The 18,766-nt window shown below is 40.8% G+C and overlaps 1 protein-coding gene across 2 annotated transcripts in view; it reads left to right on the plus strand.

The window, feature by feature from the left end:
• The window catches only part of Dpy19l1 (dpy-19 like C-mannosyltransferase 1), a 54,249-nt gene that overhangs the window by 28,224 nt on the left and 7,259 nt on the right, over positions 1–18,766 (plus strand). For both annotated transcript variants that reach the window (XM_042695093.1, XM_042695094.1), the window contains exons 9-16: positions 790–889; positions 1,553–1,630; positions 4,969–5,055; positions 6,696–6,755; positions 7,214–7,294; positions 13,113–13,214; positions 15,609–15,680; positions 16,276–16,325. In XM_042695093.1, coding sequence (XP_042551027.1) covers positions 790–889; positions 1,553–1,630; positions 4,969–5,055; positions 6,696–6,755; positions 7,214–7,294; positions 13,113–13,214; positions 15,609–15,680; positions 16,276–16,325 — 630 coding nt within the window. The remainder of the gene's footprint in view (positions 1–789; positions 890–1,552; positions 1,631–4,968; positions 5,056–6,695; positions 6,756–7,213; positions 7,295–13,112; positions 13,215–15,608; positions 15,681–16,275; positions 16,326–18,766) is intronic.

Here is an 18,766-nt window from a genome sequence, read left to right on the forward strand (position 1 = left end):
GTTCCCTGTCTGTGTCTTGGGTCATATTGTTTTGTTCCTTGTCTATGTCTTGTTCATGGCCTGTGACTCGGGAACGTACATGGTGTGCGTGTTCCCTGTCTTGTGTCATGTTGTGTGTGCTCCTTGTCTGTATCTTGTTTATAGTGTGTATGTTCCTTGTCTGTGACTTGGGACATACCTGGTGTGTATGTTCCCTGTCTTGTGTCTTGGGTCATGGTGTGTGTGTTCCCTGTCTTGTGTCACGTTGTGTGTGTTCCTTGTCTGTATCTTGTTTATGGTGTGTATGTTCCTTGTCTGTGACTTGGGACATACATGGTGTGTATGTTCCCTGTCTTGTGTCTTGGGTCAAGGTGTGTATGTTCTTTGTCTATCTTTGTCTTGAGTCACAGCATACTGTCACAGCATCACAGTGTCCTGTATGTGGCAGGTGTGGTGGTGCTCACCTTTAATTCAGCACCCAGGAGCTTTGGGAGTTTGAGACCAGCATGGGCTGGCTACATAGCGAAACCCTGTCATGACAACAATGACAACCAAACAAAGGGCTCACTGGATTATAACTTAAAATTACTCATTGGCTAACCTGGCCAGGCTTCCAGTTATACAGAAATAATGGATATTTACTTCACATAGAAAATTGAGATTGAGTGTCAGGAGGTATAATTCTGACCCACTGGTTCCTTTTATGTTCAGGGAGTTAGAACCACATCGTGTAAGACTCGTAATTTGCAGTTTGGAGCATGTTAGGCCATATTGTGGTTAAGTTTACTGATAGTTATTTTATCTTTCAAGGGCTACGAAGCTTTACCGAGGAAGCCTGATTGCGCTCTGCATATCCAATGTGTTCTTCATGCTTCCATGGCAGTTTGCTCAGTTTGTACTTCTTACTCAGGTACCATGTTTATGCTCTTACATTGACTTAGCACAGTGGTTTTGATGATGTGAACTCAGTTGTATAATATTGTCACAGAAATAGTATATGTAGAATTACAAAACTTTTGCTTAATGCTTTTAAGAGAAGTTAGAGCAGCAAATGTGTGAGATTCATTATTAATGAATATTACTTATTTACTAGGAGCAGGTATTGAACTCAGATTTTAATTTCTTTGCTATTTATTGTTAATAGGCTTGGAGGATATGGAGGGCTGCAACTTTTAAATAAATGTTTCTCTTAAGTAAACTGTATTTCTTTTATGGATTTCTTTGTGTTTAGTCCTTGAGGTAAAAACCCTTAGGTCCAACTCTCTCTTGTAGTATTCCAGTTAATGGAATGATAGCTATGTGTCTGTTGATGTCAACCAAACAACACTAGTGGAGCCTGGTGCGGTGGCCAGCACACAGGAACGAGTGTATTTTCACAGTCACATAGAGCCTAGTGCATATGGGAGGAGGAAGTCAGCCAGGATTTGTTACCTTTGTGTACATTTGTCAGATAAAAGGAAAACTAAAGCTTGCTTTCTGTGTAAGTCATTCCAGTAAAGATAATCTTTATTCTTACAGATACTTGTTTAGTATGTGATTTTTATTTTTAACATACTTTCTCTTTAAATTTCAGATTGCATCCTTATTTGCAGTGCATGTTGTGGGGTACATTGATGTAGTTAAACTACGGAAGATCATTTATATACACATGGTAATTCTTTTATCTTTTGCTTTCCGCTTGATCTGATTTTAAGCTCCCAATCAAACTAGCTGTATAGAATTACAGTTAGTTTCACAGTGGATAAGTGTCATTTCAGCACTGTATGCTGTCAGTTGACTTTGTTTTATAGGTCCCACAGAATATTTTAGTTTGGTCTTTTTATCTGATTGAGGCTGTGCCCCCTTTTGAGTTTTTGGTTAGACATTCATAAAAGTGAAGCACAATGTGCTGGGTTTTGCATCTGTGGCCATCTGCTCACATGAAGTGAAGGATTGCTCACAGGCATCTCCTGCCCACATGTGGGACCCACAGGGACTAGAACCAGAGACCAGCAGTCATGTGGCTGAGCTGTAGTAGAGCTGGGAGCAGGCAAGACAAGCCTAGCGATCAGTGTCTGCACAGTGTCAGTCACATAGCAATGAAGATGGCAAGGACTAAAGAAAGAAGAAGAAACAAGTCTAGTAGGGCCTGTCAGGAGCCCACATGAGGGTAGAAGACTGAGGTGGAAGGTGGGAGTGGGCAGAGTAGGGGGACAGGGAACTAGCTACTGGAGATTACAGAGGAGTGTGTGTGTGGGTTTGCTGGAACGGCCTTGTGGGCTGGTTGGTTGATGTTGATGAATGTTTGTCTCTTAGAAACACTTGTTTTCTTTCTGTCATTAACTCTTTAATATAAATTAGGTGGTTTCTTTTCCTAGTAATCTTAGTGCTATTATAATATGCCATTATTAGTTGTTTTTATTTACTTTTTTTTTTTTTAGATTTTTTTTTTTTTTTTTTTTGCCAGTCTTGAGGCTTGAACTCAGGGCACTGTCCCTGAGCTGCTTTTGCTTAAGGCTAGCACTCTACCACTTGCGCCACAGTGCCATTTCTGACTTTTTCAGTTTATGTGGTACTGAGGAATTGAACTCAGGGCTTCATGCATGCTAGGTAAACACTCTACCACTAAGCCACATTCCCAGCCCCATTATTAGTTTTTATTCTCCGGTAGTTGATTGATGTAAAAGCACATTTAAGTGTAGAGAGATTATGAACAAACTCATGTATCATCCACCCAGGACATGCTGTTTTAGTTGTTTGTTGGGTTTTTTGTTTTGTTTTGAATCTCTTAAGAATGGGATTGCATTCTTGATGTCTTTCTTAGCATGTTTGTAATTTGTGGATAGAAAAGTCATTGGCATTTGTATTTGATTTTGTATCCTGCTATTTTGCTGAAAGTGTTGAGATCTAGAGGTGTGGAATCTAAGATCTTTTATATATAGCATCATATTATCTGCAAATAGTGAAAATTTGACTTCTTCCTTTCCTACTTGTATCCCTTCTATTTTTTCTCTTGCCTTATTGCCCTGGGTAAGAATTCAAACACAATGTACAGTGATATTGGAGAGTAGGGACCCCTATCCTCTTCTTGACAGTAGAGGAGTTGCTTTCAGTTTTCCTTATCCATTGTAATGTCAGCTTGGTTTATTCTAACAGCTTTTGTTATGTTGAGGTATGATCCTTCTGTTTCTGCTTTCTCTAGAGCTTTTATTATGATAGAATGTTGAATTTTGTCAAGGGCTTTACCTTTCTCTGTTGAAATGACCATGTGGTTTTTATACTTGATTATTGTACTATATTACCTGTATTGATTTGTGTGCATTGAACCCTCCTCTTGCATTCCTAAAATGAAACCAGTTTAATCATGCAGTATGCTTTTTTTTTTTTTTTTTTTGGGTCTGGTCGTGGGGCCCGAACTCTGGGCCTGGGCACTGTCCCTCAGCTCTTCAGCTCAAGGCTAGTGCTCTACCACTTGAGCCGCAGCACCACTTCCGGCTTTTTTCTTTTTGCTTATGTGGTGCTGAGGAATCGAACCCAGGGCCTCAGGCATGCAAGGCAAGCGCTCTACCACTGAGCCAACTTCCCAACCCCTTGTAAGGCTTTTATTGAAGATTTTGCATCTCTTTATCACGGAGTTAGGTGCAGAGTTTTCTCTTTTTTTTTTTTTTGTTATGTCATCTGATTTTGGTGTAAGTGTAGTACTGACTTCATCAAATGAATTTGGTAGAGTTCCTTCTTCTATTTTATGGAATAGAAGTAGTAATAGTAACAGAAACAATAAGAGAAATAATATTCTCTAAAATAAGCATAAGAAAATTGCACAATTGGTCTGAAGAGAACTTTATACTTACTATGATATGTGAGAAGATTTTTTAAAAAAAGAGCAATGTATGGTGCCTTTAAGACAAATACTACTCTAAGTGTATATTATTAAAAAAACTAATCTTAATAAAAATGTAGTCTTCAAAACTAAAGCTAATTCTAAAATTCACATTGGAATATATCCATACACACACATATATATGTAAATAAAATATGAAACTTCCAGATAATATGGATTATTTTTAAAGGTTTATAAATAATCTTGAATAGCTAAAGGAAATGACAATTTTGACTAACATAAGATTATAGAAAATAATTGTGATACAAAAATACTTCAAAGGCTAAAAAATGATCTGGAAAAAATCCTTTAGTATGTTTAATGGATAAATATGTATGTCCTATGGTATATAACAGTAACTTTTAAGAAAAACAAAGCCCAACAGAAAATTGTACAGTACTCAAAAACAGCTCACACACACAAATAAACAACATACACAACAGATATAAAATCTTGCTGTTTTTCATCCACCATTAAAAGCACCAGAGTATATAAATCAGCAGGAACTCTCCTGCCCTGGTTGTGGGGAATCAATTGATAGGGAGCCATCTGTTAACACTCTTTAAAATTTGAAATGTGTGTCTCTTTGGTCCATCAACTCCACTCGGGCGGTTTACCTGCAGTGTGCCACTTGGTGGTGTGGACATTAGATGTGAGAGGATGAGACAGTGTGGAGGTGAGGTGGAGAGCTCTGGGTGCTAGTGGTCCTCAGAGACAGGGGATTGTGTCACCCTTGCAGTGCAGTGCTCCTCTCCATCCTTTAATAGAATGAGTTAGGCTGGTTTGGTGATATGCAAGTGTGCCTTCAAATAAAACATGAGCTAGTATTTCTTTAGTTTGGTGCCTGAAAAGATGCACAGGATACTGTAGATGGGCTCTGTCTCCGTCCAGCCCTAGGGAGGGAAGCCATGGGTTCTGTCTTCATCCATCTCTAGAGAGGGAAGTTATGGACTGTGTCTCCATCTGTCTTTAGGGAGGGAAGTGATGAATGGAGAGTAGATTCTCTTCATTGTGTATCCCCTTTCAAATGATTTGAGTTGTGGCCCTCATGTATCTATGCCCTTTTCACAATGAACGTCACTGCTTTTGTTTTATATGCACTAAATTACACTTTTCTCGGATTTTTCCAGATTTCTCTTGCACTTTGTTTTGTTTTGATGTTTGGGAACTCAATGCTATTAACGTCTTATTATGCTTCCTCCTTGGTAATCATTTGGGTAAGTAAATGGTCCTAAGAACATGGTGGGTTTTTTTGATATGTTGATCACTGGCTTGGGATTTGTTAGTGGGTTCAGCAAGAACCATTTCTAGCACATCTCTCTGTGTGATGGAGCTCGTTTTCATTCCAGGGCACCATTGGCAGTTGAGACCAGAAAGCAGGGTACTTGTCTTCAGTGGCCCTAGCCTGTGCTTTCTCTTCCCTCAGCTTCCCCCTCTTCTGTGTTTTGGTCTCAGGGAGGTTTGTTTAGAAACGTTTTTATTCTGCTTCCCTTTTCCTTTTCTCTCTTAAGTTTCAGTCTAACTATAGCAGTCTGAAGGAAGTTAGACCTGCAGCAATGGTTATGCTGATTTTCAGGGGATTCTACTACCCCATTTCTTTGCAAATTAAGGTTAGGCCTTAGCCTTAGGTGGCTTTCACTTTCACACTGGCTACCACACTGTCCTGCTGTGAATGTCTTCTGCTTGTTGAGTTATCATTTCAGTTACTCAGAACATTTTGGAGTTGTGATTTTTAGAACCATTAATAAATTTGGAGCATCTTACTTAATTCTCATTTGACAACTAGTAATTAATGCCTATTTCCTGAAAATACGCCTCTTCCCAACCTGGGCCACAACCCTCTGTAGGTATTCAAGTCTAGTATATTTGGCTACAGTAGTCAGCAGTAGCATGTGGGAGGAGGTGTGACTACATGTACACACATAGTGCATGTGACAATGTTCTTAGTGCTGTACTCTGCACTACACTGATGAGCCTGCTGTGCACTCAGGATACCATATATAACTGTGTTTGTACACAGGGAAGCCATTGAATACTGCATGTAAATAAAAGCTAATTATAACTGTGTTTGTACACAGGGAAGCCATTGAATACTGCATGTAAATAAAAGCTAATCTAAGTGCATTTATCAGGAAATGTCACTGAGTTCAGTTGAGCACCTGTAGGCACATCTAATCTTGGTAGTTTGCTAGGTGTTTCTCACTGTAGTATGATTTCAGTGTAATGAAGTGTATGTACACATACTTCGGATATGTGTATGCCAGCAATGATAGAAGGCAGTATGCTCAGGCATGCATGCTTGCATTTGCATTTGATCACTTGAAACTTGAATGATGAATGATACTGTATTTTATGTTCTTCAGTCTTCTGAAAACTTCCAGTGTCAAGTTTTGATCCCTAACTATTTCGACTAAGTTTATCCCCCTGTCATATAGTTTGGGAGCCCATGTACCTGGGAAAGACTGGATATTACAGAGAAGTGCTTAGATCCATTGAAATATGATTTGTAGTTTATCCTTAGTAATGACCTATGTTAGGAACTTACAAATGGAAATTCTTGGTTCAAAGATAGACTAGATTTGTGTCTACTTGGGTAATGAACTTACATTTGGTGATTCTTGATTCATATGTAGACCAGGTCTCTGATGCCCAGGGTTATGAAATTATAAATCGTGATTCTCCTTTTCACTTTGCAAAGTCACTAACTGACCTAGTGTACTTGGGATAAAAAAGGCAAGTGTTCAAAATAAGCATGGTAATGAAGTGTAGAGACTCAGTAGTGTGCTTAATTTTAGATTCCTGCAAGTCTAATTGTTTGGAATAATTGTAAGTATTAACTTTTATGTTCTCTATTCAGGGAGTACTGGCAGTAAAACCATACCTTCTGAAAATGAATGTGTCTGAACTTAGTTTATGGGTAAGAACCAACCTATTAAAATGTTCTAATGCAGACATCACTTTAGAATTCATTGTTGGGTTTATGTTTTATTCCTGAGGAAGTGACCTAGGTATATAGTACAGGGGATCCAGGTTTATCACATGCTGGGGGTTCAGTTTAATGTGTGTAGAGGAGTGAGTGATCTGAGGCTGGGTCAAGGGTGTCCACTTCCTGTATTGTGATACCACCCTTCTGCTGGGAGGAGCCACACGTGAGCCTTTGTGGAAGGAGCATGCCACTGCAAGTCCTGTTGAGAACCTATTTTTAATTAGAACCCTTCATTCAGGAGCAGCGTTATTTTAAATTAAGGCAGATCTTTAGTAAGATTCTCTTGGAGATAGAAGTATACTTGGTGTGAAGTTAGAACATTTATCTCCTTTCTTTAGGCACTTGAAGCAATGACATTAGTTTTGTTTTGTCTTCTTTATCTTTTATAGATCATCCAAGGATGTTTCTGGCTATTTGGGACCATTGTCCTCAAGTATTTGACATCTAGAGTTTTTGGCATCACAGATGATGTAAGTACAAACTTGCCTAAGTGTAGCAGGCTTCCGAAAGACCCAGGAGGCAAAGGCTAACTTATTTGGATTATTAGTGTAGCACTATTTAAACCAGACTCTAAAATGACATCTGTTCAGCTTTAATATAAAGAAACAAATGTGGTTATGTTATAATTCTTAGTCATTTCTTGGTAGAATTCCTCTTTGTTTATTGATCCTTCTATATCACAAAGAGATAAAAAATTTGAAACAAGAAAACTAGAGCTTTCCACCCATATTTTATGATCCTGCTTCCCGCTTCTGGCTTCTCTCAATCCCTTTAGTCGCAGATGAAGGCCCCTGCTTCAGAGCACTCTGACACCTGCTTCTCTGGCTTAGCACTTGGGACAGGTTCATTTATAGTCATCATGGCTAAATTTGTCCAAGTTAGGCTTTGTAAGAGCAGTGTTTTGTTTGTTTTGTTGTTAGGCCAAGAAAGAGAATAAACTGAGATTTCTGTTTTATAACTGTTAAGCATTCTTTCTGTGCATAATAGCTTTGCCCTTTTTGGTTTTGTTGGTGATATGGTGTTTGACTCCGGGCCTCATGCCTTCTAGGCAGTGCTCTACTGCTTCATGCCTCCAATCTCTTGTTGCACTGTTTTTTAATACTCTTTTAGGTTCTAGCTTTTAGCCTGGCTTTCTGGGTATCATTTCACATGGCTTGTAACTTATCATGTAGGCCAGTGATTGGTCAGTGTTCATTTCCACCTCCTTGTGACGTCTGTGGCAGCCTGCTGGTTTCTGTCCACTGACTGGGGTTGCCCCTCCAGCTCTGGCAGAAACAAGTGGTCACCTGCCATCCTTCTAAACAAGTGGTCACCTGCCATCCTTCTGCTTCCCTGCTGACTGCATGGCTATTAAGGGGAACGCCCCTGACCAGGTGTTTTTACACTGTCACAAATCAGCCTGTTCCAGAATCACACTGCTCCCTAATCCCAGCATGAGCCAAGCTGAGTTGTCTGAGCCATGGTGGACAGAGCTACCCATGCAGGAAATGACTCAGCTTCTACTCAGACTCCATCCAATGCCTTGTTTTTTCTGCTTGCTTCCTAGAACCTGAAATGGCCATTTGTGACATTTCTGTCTTGTTCTGTAGTTGGTGTGGGGTGGGGAATCCACCCTCAGTCTGGAAGCCCACAGTCAGGCATGGTTGGTGGCTGCACAGTGTTGTCCTCCTGGCTATGAGTTCTGGTCAGTGTTGGGGACTCAGATTCTTACAGGGAGATGCCTGCACACACGGCTGTCTTCTTGGAGTGATTTTGTCTGGTTTGGTTTCAAGAGTAATGTTAAGGAATTGCTTAATCTCCATTTTCAGAGAATGTGTGTAGAATTGGTCTCTCTCTTGAAATGTTAGAGATGTACTGCTAAAGCCCCTAGGGCCAGGAGTTTTCTTGGTGAGTAGATTTTGGTGGAAAATTGAACTTCCTTAGGAAATGGACCAATTCATCTACAGTGAACTTGGGTGGTTTGTGTCTTTGGAAGAACTTGCCCATTTCATATATGCTTATATATACCATGCTTTTGTTTGTTTATTTATTTTTAATTATATTGTCAAGGTGATGTACAGAGGGGTTACATAAGGTTATATAAAGGGTTACATAAGGTAATGAGTACATTTCTTATCAAACATTGTTACCCCCTCCTTTGTTTTTCTCCCACTTTCCCTCTCCGCCAATATCTTCCCCCCAAGCTATAAAGTTCATTTCCAATATGTTGTCTTGTGAGTATTGCTGTTGCATTGGTTTTCCTTTTGTCCTTTGTCTCACAGTTTTGTTGTTTCCCCTAACCTTCCCTAATTCAGATAAACGTATATACAATACACAGGGTACCATAATCAAGTACAGTGACAACAAGGGATAAGCCATAGGGGGGAAAAATGCAAGAAAAGAAATAACTTCACTAGAACATTACAGACAACACCACCAAAGAAAAACCTATTGTTTCCATATCTTGGTGTTCATTTCACTTAGCATCATCTTATATCATCATTTGTACATAGTTATTGACATATTGTGATCCTCTTCTAGGATTACCTTAGACATATACTAATTATTACAAATAAGGGAAACCATGGAGCCTATGTTTCTTTGGTCTGGCTTACTTCACTTAATACGATTTTTTTCCAAGTCTGTCTATTTCCTTACAAATGGGGTAATATCATTCCTTCTGATGAATGCATAGAATTCCATTCTGTTTCTATACCACATTTTCTTGATCCATTCATCTACTGAAGGATATCTGGATTGGTTCCATATCTTAGCTATGGTAAATAGTGCTCCAATGAATATAGTTATGCTGGTAGCTTTAGTATGGCCTTGTTTGTGGTCTTTTGGGTTAATGCCCAGAAGTGGGATTGCTGGGTGATAGGGGAGCTCTATGTGTAGACTTTTAAGGAACCTCCATACTGCTTTCCAGAATGGCTGAACAAGGTTACATTTCCACCAAGAGTTTAGTAGCATTCCCTTTTGGTTACATCCCCACCAGCATTGGTTGCTATTAGATTTCTTGATAATGGCCATTCTAACTGGGGTGAGGTGGAATCTCAGTGTTGTTTTGATTTGTATTTCTTTTATGGCCAGAGATGATGAGCATTTCTTCATGTGTCTATTGGCCATTCTTATTTCCTCTTCAGAGAAGTCTCTCTTTAAGTCTTTATCCCACTTATTAATGCAGTGGTTGCTTCTTTGAGGATTAGTTTTGGCAAAGTAGCAGGGTATAAAATTAACCCTTAAAAATCAATAGCTGTTCTGTATGCCAATAACAAGAAGAGCACAGCTGAAATCGGGAAACCAACTCCTTTTGTAATAGCCCCACAAAAGTTAAAATACCTAGGCATTCACTAAAGAATTGAAGGACCTCTATGATGAAAAGTTAAAAACCTGAAAAAGGAAATTAAAGCAGAACTAAGGAAGTGGAAAAATCTCCCATACTCTTGCACTGGGAGGATTAACATTGTGAAAATGGCAATACTGCCAAAGACTATCTACAAATTCAGTGCACTACCCACCAATATCCCAACATCATTCTTTTTCTTTTTTGGTTAATCCCTCAGCTCTTTAGGTCAAGGCAAGCACTCTACCACTTGAGCCATAGCACCACTTCCAGCTTCCTGGTGGTTAATTGGGGATAAGAGTCTCATGGGCTGTCCTGCCTGTGCTGGCTTTGAACCATGACCTCAGATCTCAGCCTCCTGAGATTATAGGCATAAGCCACCAGTGCCGGGCTGCAACATTATTCTTTAATGAAATAGAGAAAGCAATCCAAAAATTCATATGGAATAATAAAAGACCTCAAATAGCAAAAACAATCCTTAGCAGAAAGAACAGTGCTGGAGGAATATCAATGCCAAACTTCAAACTCTTTATTATAAAGTGCTGGTAATAAAAATAGCTTGGTACTGGCACAAAAACAGGCCTAAGGACCAATAGAATAGAGCTGAAGACCCAGAAATTAACCCCACACACCTATGTCCACCTAATCTTCAATAAGGGAGCCAAAAAAATAAGAGTGGAAGAATGACAGTCTCTTCAACAAATGGTGCTGACAGAATTAGTTAAACACCTTTAGAAAACTAAAGTTAGATCCCTGCACCAGAATCAACTTCAAATGGATTAAAGTTCTTGAGGTAAAAGTAGACACCCTGAAAACATTACAGGAAAGAATAGGAGAAACACTAGGGTTCCTTGGCAAAAGTTGAAACTTTCTTAATAAAGACCCAGAGACACAACAAATCAAAGGAAGGTTGCACAAATGGGATTGCATGAAACTGCAGAGCTTCTGCATGGCACAGGACATAGCTAGCAAGATAAATAAAAAACCCACGGACTGGGAGGTCTTCACTGGCCATATAACAGACAAGGACTTCATATCTAAAATATACATAGAACTCAAAAAGAAATTAGATCCCCCATAACCATGCTTTTAAAAGAGTTATTACCGGATGTAGTTAGCCAAAATTCCTATGGAAACTTTTGTACATATGGGAAATGGTCTTCTGTGTTCTTGGCTATGAAAGTTAAATTTTCACTTTTCTGACTTGAAAGATACTGTAGTATGTATCTGTCATGTGCAACATGATGTTTTGAAGCAGCAGCATGAGGGGGAGGATTGAGTTAGCAGTGGGCAGTGTGTCAGCTCACATTGTTAGTGTGTGTGTGTGTCATGATGGGAGGGCTGAGCTGGTAGCAGGTAAGTCTGTCACATTGTTAGCGTGTGTTTGTGGGGGGAGTCATTGCCTGCACACTGCATTTCCTATGTGTGGTGCATCATCCCTGAAACTCATGTGAATTTTATCTTTTTTTTTATTCTGTGGAGCAGTGTTTAAATTTCCCAATGAGCAGTGTCTGCTCATCAGTTTAGTTCCTTTTCTGTGGTTATTGGTCAGCACGCTTGTTTGTGTGGCCTGCCTGGCTGTTCATGGCACCATTATCTCTTTCATGCATTGTTTGCATTTGGTTTTATGAAACACTAAAAATATAGCTTACATTTCTTTGTTTCAGATTGACCTGTTTTATTTTCTTTTATTCTTGTTATCAACTTTTCTACTTTTAAGGTGATTTTTTTGTAGACCATATAAGGTTGGACTTTTTTCTCCTTAAGCCAGTTTGAGCATCTATCTTGTGATGAGTTAATTTAAGCTCTTTACAAAGATGGTAGTGTCATTGTGCTGACATTTTCCTTCCCTGTATTTGGGGTGGCTTCCTTCTAGCTTTGGGTCTCTGTTTTCTTCCTATTGGTTCCTAGATGCATCATCTTCTAGTTCTTCCCCCAAAGAAGAAGTGCTTTGCAGTGCATTGTCACTGTCAGCTCCCCTTGCACCCAGGACCTTTTATTCTACATGGTTATGGTGTGTTAGTCTTAGAAAGTCCTCTTTTTTCTCTAGTCTTTGGTTTTGGATAGGGCTCTACTTGGCTTTGAATTCAGGGCTTCGTGCCTGTCAGGCAGGTGTTCTACCAACATGAACCACACTGCGAGCCCTTTTTGCTTTGGTTACTTTCAGATAGGAGCTTATGTTTTTCCCTGAGGTGGCCTCAGCCCCCTATCCTCCTACCTGTGTCTCCCATACAGCTTGGAACACAAACATATGATCATTCTGGGCTTATTTGTCGAGATGGGCTCTCACTAACTTTTGGCTAGGATTGTCATGGAACTGTGATTCTCATGATCTCTACTTTCCAAGTAGCTGATATTACAGGCATGAGCCATTATACCTGGCCTAGTTGTCACTTTTTTAGATCATAATGTACTGGGAAGTTCACTGTAAAATAAAAGGAATTCTAGTTTCCTCATCTTGTTTTTGAGGGGGAGGTAATGTGGCAGTGTCTGAGAGTGCTTGCTGACATACAAACCTTGGAGGAGAGTGGATGTCAATCAGAAGGCAGCTGAGTGTCCTCTGCGCTTGGATTCTGCTTCTTCAAGCAGGCTTCCCAGTCGATTTGTGGAATCCATTATGAGCCTGCCCTTTCTTTACCCCATAGTCTGCATTGCTACATGGCTGAGTGAGGTCTGTGAGGTCACAGCCCATGCCTCCTTGACTGGGGGTGGGGGGGGAGAAGGAAACCCTGGAGAACTGAGCACCTTTGGTGCTGGTGAGAGCCTAGGTAGGGGCTTGGGTCCCCTACCTAGTAAAGGTCAGGTGGGAGGTGGGCGGGCAACTTGTTCTTCAGCACAACAGCCCAGGTTGGAAACAATGAACTCAGTGCAGGAAAATGACTCCTAGAGACAATGAAGCCTAAAATACCCTGTTATAATATTTGCCTTAATGTCATTAATAACCTTATTTTATTTTTTACTAGGCTCATATTGGCAACCTGTTAACATCAAAGTTCTTCAGTTACAAGGACTTTGACACCTTATTGTACACCTGTGCGGCAGAGTTCGACTTCATGGAGAAGGAGGTGAGGTGTCACTTCCAGTCTCCTTCCGGGCTTCCACCAGTTTCATTACACAAAGGTGTCTGGTTATTTCCGGTTCTGCACGCACTCTTATCTCAGTTGAAGGGAAAAGAGAAAGAAAATCTGTCAGCTTAAAAATGATGTTCCTGTTTACATTAGTGGGCCTTGAAGAATGTGGCCTTTTCATCTGGCAAGTTGGAAATATGCATTGAGCGCAGCCTCCACATTCTGCCTGGGTGAGCACAGAGGCTTTCAGTTGCCTCTACTCAAAGGCAGCATTAATGCATCAGGCCCTAGCTCTTAGGTTTCCTCTCATTTTATGGTTGTTTAAATGACCTCATTGCTTATAAATATTATCCTGCACACAATTTCATTCCGACATTTCTCTTTCTAATGCTTTATTCAGATGTTTAGGAGGAAGCCAGAGAGCAGGATAGAGCGTGTGGAGACAGAAGCCTGTAGTGTGAATTAATGGTCTTGAACAAGTGTGTTATTGCTACTAGTTTTTTGGTAGAATGCTACAGACAAGTTGTGAAGACAAAATTTGCTAACACATAGGGAAGGACTTATATATACATATACATATATATATATAATTTTTTATTTTTATTTATTTTTTCTTGGTCATGGAGCTTGAACTCAGGGCTTGGGCGCTATTCCTCAGCTCTTCAGCTCAAGGTGAGCACTCTACCACTTGAGCCATGGCGCTACTTCCAGTTTTCTAGTGCTTTATCAGAGATAAGAGTCTCACAGACTTCCCTGCCCGGGCTGGCTTTGAACCGTGATCCTCAGATCTCAGCCTCCTGAGTAGCTAGGATTATAGGTGTTAGCCACCAGCACCTAGCCGACTTTTATATTTTAAGTAAAGTATTATTTTGTAGCACTGAGTTGGTTTGGTTCAAAAACATACATATGTTTGCCATTTGTGTGATTTGTTATATTTTATCATCTAGGGCACAGTTTCCTTCAAGGAATGTGTCTCCCAGCAGTACTTCCGTGGTGCACGCATTCCTACAGCCTGCCCTGCTCTCACTTCAGCCTGGCATCAGCATTCTGGTCCTGGGCATCTTAAAGCATGCTGCTCCCTCCTGGCCTGTGCCCTTTGTTATGGTGTCCATGGTTTATCACAGGATGGCTGGTCAGAGGCAGCATGGGGAGAGTTTAGAGGAAGAGTTACGTTGGACATGAGGTGTCTGCTCACAGGAGGGTACACTCCATCAGGGGGTCTGTGAACATCAGAGAGAGGGGGTATGTCCTTGAGGACTTTAAGCAGGCTGTTGAGGGTTTGTTTGTAACTTCTATAGTGAAAGAAATTATTTATCAGGGCCTGACATGACTTCATTTCTGGCTCTGTCTCCATGGGTATCTGAACTCCAGGACAGTGCAGGGACAGTTGAACAGTTCAGGGTTGCCAGTTCAGGGCAGGTGCCCTTTCTGGCACATCCATTCAGTGGGGAGAAGGGTAGACCTAGTGTGATTTTCCCTCACACCTGGTAGGGCTCTTACTATGTATGATGCTGAGCAAAACAGTACTGCCTGACTTTCCTAACTAACATGCAGGTATGGTATAAGAGTGCCGAGGGGTAGGAGATAATCAAAACACACAGAGAGGATTGCAATGTTGTAAGGGCTCTGTTATTAACACCATTAACTAAATATTCCTGTAATTTTTTCTGCTACTAATGAAAATGAGAAAGTGTCTTCCTGTACCCTTCATAAACATCGGTCATTGAATTTGAGTGCGTATGTGTGAGTGCACAGAAATGTGTATTATAGATAGTACAAGAAATGCACAGAGTAGCCAGGCACTCACACCTGTAATCCTAGCTATTCAGGAGGCTGAGATCTGAGGATTGAGGTTCAAAGCCAGCCTGGGCAGGAAAGTCCATGAGACTCTTATCTCCAATTAACCACCAGATAAACAGAAAAAGCCAGAAGTGGCGCTGTGGCTCAAGTGTTAGAGTGCTAGCCTTGAGCTGAAGAGCTCAGGGACAGTGTGTATAGGCCCAGAGTTCAAGAGAACCATGATCTACAAAAACCAGAAATGCACAGAGTATACAAGAAAGCCTTCACAGAGCTCCACCCACATTGGGTGAGGGAAGAGTTACCTCTGGTTATTTTTTCACCTGACAGTGGAATCTGTTTTCAGTATTTTCAACTCAACGTTTTGTTCCCGTGGCAATGCCCATATTCCCTTTGTTTCAGTTTTCTGTGTAAGTCAGTTTGTGGGCTAGACCCTTGAGAAATGCTCATATTCTGTACTTACACATTTTTAGGAACTCAACTTGATAAGCAATGTTCATATTCTGTACTTGAACATTTTTAGAAGCAGAAGAGTACATTCTTTGGAATGAGCTCTTGTTTTGTTACTCTTGCTCTAATATCTCTGAATTTCAGACTCCGCTGAGGTATACGAAGACGTTATTGTTGCCAGTTGTCCTTGTGATATTCATTGCGATTGTCAGAAAGGTGAGCTTATCACTCAATACCCAATTTAGGATTAAGAATTGTCTTGTTTTTATTTAATAGTTAAGAACATACTTGGGTAGATGAAGAACTGTTAGTGTCTTGTGTTGATTTATTGAAACACATTGTATATTTTTGCAATGGTAACCTTGGATGAACATTTATAAACTCACAACTATAAGAGGATCATATTAACTTTGGATAGTCATGTGTCCTGGAGGATGTGGTCAGATGCCAAATTGACTCAACATAGAGTTACTTATGTAAATCATTACTGAATTGCTTTTTTATATAATAGTTTTATATGATAGTTCCCTAAAATATGTAATATTTGTCTATAAATGATTTCTACAGCTTTCTATAACTTCTAAATTAGTGTTATTATTGATCAAAGAAAATAAAATTAAGATGATCCATGTATTGGTGAACTCAATGACATGTTTAGGCCTTCTATACATGAAATTCACAGGTGTTACTCAGTCTAGAGAGACTCCGGTCTGTGAAGAAGAGCAGGTCTTTAGAACTTGCTTCTATTAAAATTCTGATTTTTTTCCCCCTTAAAACAGCTTTTCTAAAGTCTTTGAAAATTTATTTTCAGATCATTATTGATATGTGGGGTGTGGTAGGCAAGGAGCAGTCACACACAAGGTAAGCACAACTGGAGAATGTTGCCACTCCTTCCAAGTCAGTAGTTGGAATGTGGTAGCCTCATACTCAGCCCTTTCCCCTCCGCAGTGTAGTTGTAGTGCCCTCCTCACACCTGAAGCATTGGAGCTGATAGGCAGGGAAAAAGGAAAAGGGTGCTGGTGGGCAATGCCAGGGTTTTCCTCATTTGAGGTGAGATGGGTTTCTAAAGAGCTGCAGAAGTGACAATTCTAGTGTGCAGGTGCAGCTTTGGAAGGCAAAGGGGACTATTCACAGAAACAAAACTGTCCTATAAGGGTGACTACATCTCTACTCCACATAAAACCACCCTTGTTAGGAGTGACTATAGTTCTTCTTCATATAGAACTGTCCTGTACGGGGTGACTACAGCTCTTCTTCACGTAGAACTGCCTGTATTAGGTGACTACAGTTCTTCATCTAGAACTGTCTTGTATGGGGTGACTCATCTCTTCTTCACATAGAAATGTCCTGTATGGGGTGACTACAGTTCTTCTCCATGTAGAACTGCCCTGTTTGGCGTGACTACAGCTCTTCATCATGTAAAACCCTCCTGCATGGGCAAACTACAGCTCTTCTTCACATAGAGCTGTCCCATCAGAGATGACTACAGCTCATAAAACTTTTCCATGGAGCTTTATAGAATTTTCATGCAGGTAGATTGGGGCTCCATTGGAAGGGGAGTGACATGTGGACTTCATTTTGCATAAAAACTGAAGTTGTGCCGTGATGGAGTGGAGATAGATTTTACATATTCAAATGATTTAGTTTTTAAGTATCCAAATGAAATAGTACTGTAACTTTCACTCAGACCTAGGAGAAATCAGGTTGAAGGAGCATTATATAGTAGAAAATGGATCACTTCTGAAATAAGCCTGAAACAGTCCTGGCTAATGTAGGATGACCAGTCGTTCTTGGCCTCCCCACCATGGCTGCAAACACTGATGACAAGTGGTCAGAATGTCATGGTGGAATGTACCAAGCAAGTGTATGTATTACATAGTAGGTGCTCAAGAAACTGGACCTGGTAGTTTTTACTTGGCGTGAAAGAAAAGGAGATCATTTTACCATTATAGCTGCTCTGAATATTTACTATGTTCACTATTGTATCAGTATGTTGAAGCCAGATTATCAGATCAGATTACATGCAGCCCAGATTAGGGAGCACAGGAGGCCCGTGGTCTAGTCACAGTCTAGGTCTTAGAGTATTATCAGTGCTTACAGGTGTGTGTTGTCTCTGTCAGACTTCTCCTTTGAACTCCAGGTTTGTACATGTGATTTTAACAGTCTGGGTGTTGAGAGAGAATCTTTTTTTTTTTTTTGAAACAACATCACACCTCTTGCTGTGTTCCCTTTCCAAGATGCTTCCACACCTCTCCTATCTCTTGGTACCTCTGTTCTCCCAGGCACAACTCAGAAATCAGTCTGAGCCTCATTTTCACCCTGGTCTGAATTTCTCACCATCTCTAGACCACCTGTAAACCCTGGCCTTGTCACCTGTAGAATTCTTCTGTCCTTGGCACCACAGTACCCACCTCCATGCTGGTCCCTGGTGCTGCCATCTCCACTGCCCTCCTCACTACTACTGTCTCTGCCCTCAAACATCTGCCCAGGTCCATCCTCTACAGCAGCAATGGGAACCTCTGAACTGGACAGTTGCTCTAATCAGTTTTCTACATAACTTTACAGTAAACCAGACCCTCACCTGTCTCTAGGCCCTGAGTCCCTCTGGCATCTCCTCCTTTCACACCATCGCTCACTAGATCTCCATTACATGGAGCTTTGGCATTCTCTCTCCTCTCTGATGGAAATGCTCTTCCTGCAGGGGCTCCGGGGTGCCCTGGTCAGCTCCACCAGGCCCCACTCAGAGGTCACTGGGTGAGGCTGATTAGTGTGTACTTTTCTAACACTCACACCTTTATATCTTGCACCTGTTACTGCTCTTCGCAGCACTCATTACCATGAGTTCTCTACAGAACACATGGCTTTTGCCTTTGTATTATTTGGCTTCTATGCAAGCTCTTTGAGGTTGAAGATGCTTTTCTATCTTGTTGCTCCTCAAAATTGAGTGGATGGATGGATGGATGATGGATGGGTGGATAGATATTGGATGGACAGATGATGGATGGATGGATAGGTGACAGATGGATAGGGAGGTGGGTGAGTAGATGGACGGATGAACAGATGATGGATAAATGAATGGGTAGGTAGGTGGATGGATGGATGGATGGGTGGGTGGGTTCCAAAGGATTCATTTTAGTTGAGAGGGATGGTAACAAAACCACAGATGTGAATGTTTTCTGTGAGGAAAGAAACCCAACTCAGTGGCAGAGGAGGGGGAACCAAGGAGAGGATACTAGTTGTGGGGAGCCAGAAGTTTCTCCAGTGTTAGGAGGGTTCATTCAGTGTAGGAGAGCAGGAGGAGG

This window comes from Dipodomys spectabilis, unplaced genomic scaffold, assembly GCF_019054845.1.
Source record: "Dipodomys spectabilis isolate Male_0828 unplaced genomic scaffold, ASM1905484v1 ptg000178l, whole genome shotgun sequence".
Taxonomy (NCBI): domain Eukaryota; kingdom Metazoa; phylum Chordata; class Mammalia; order Rodentia; family Heteromyidae; genus Dipodomys; species Dipodomys spectabilis.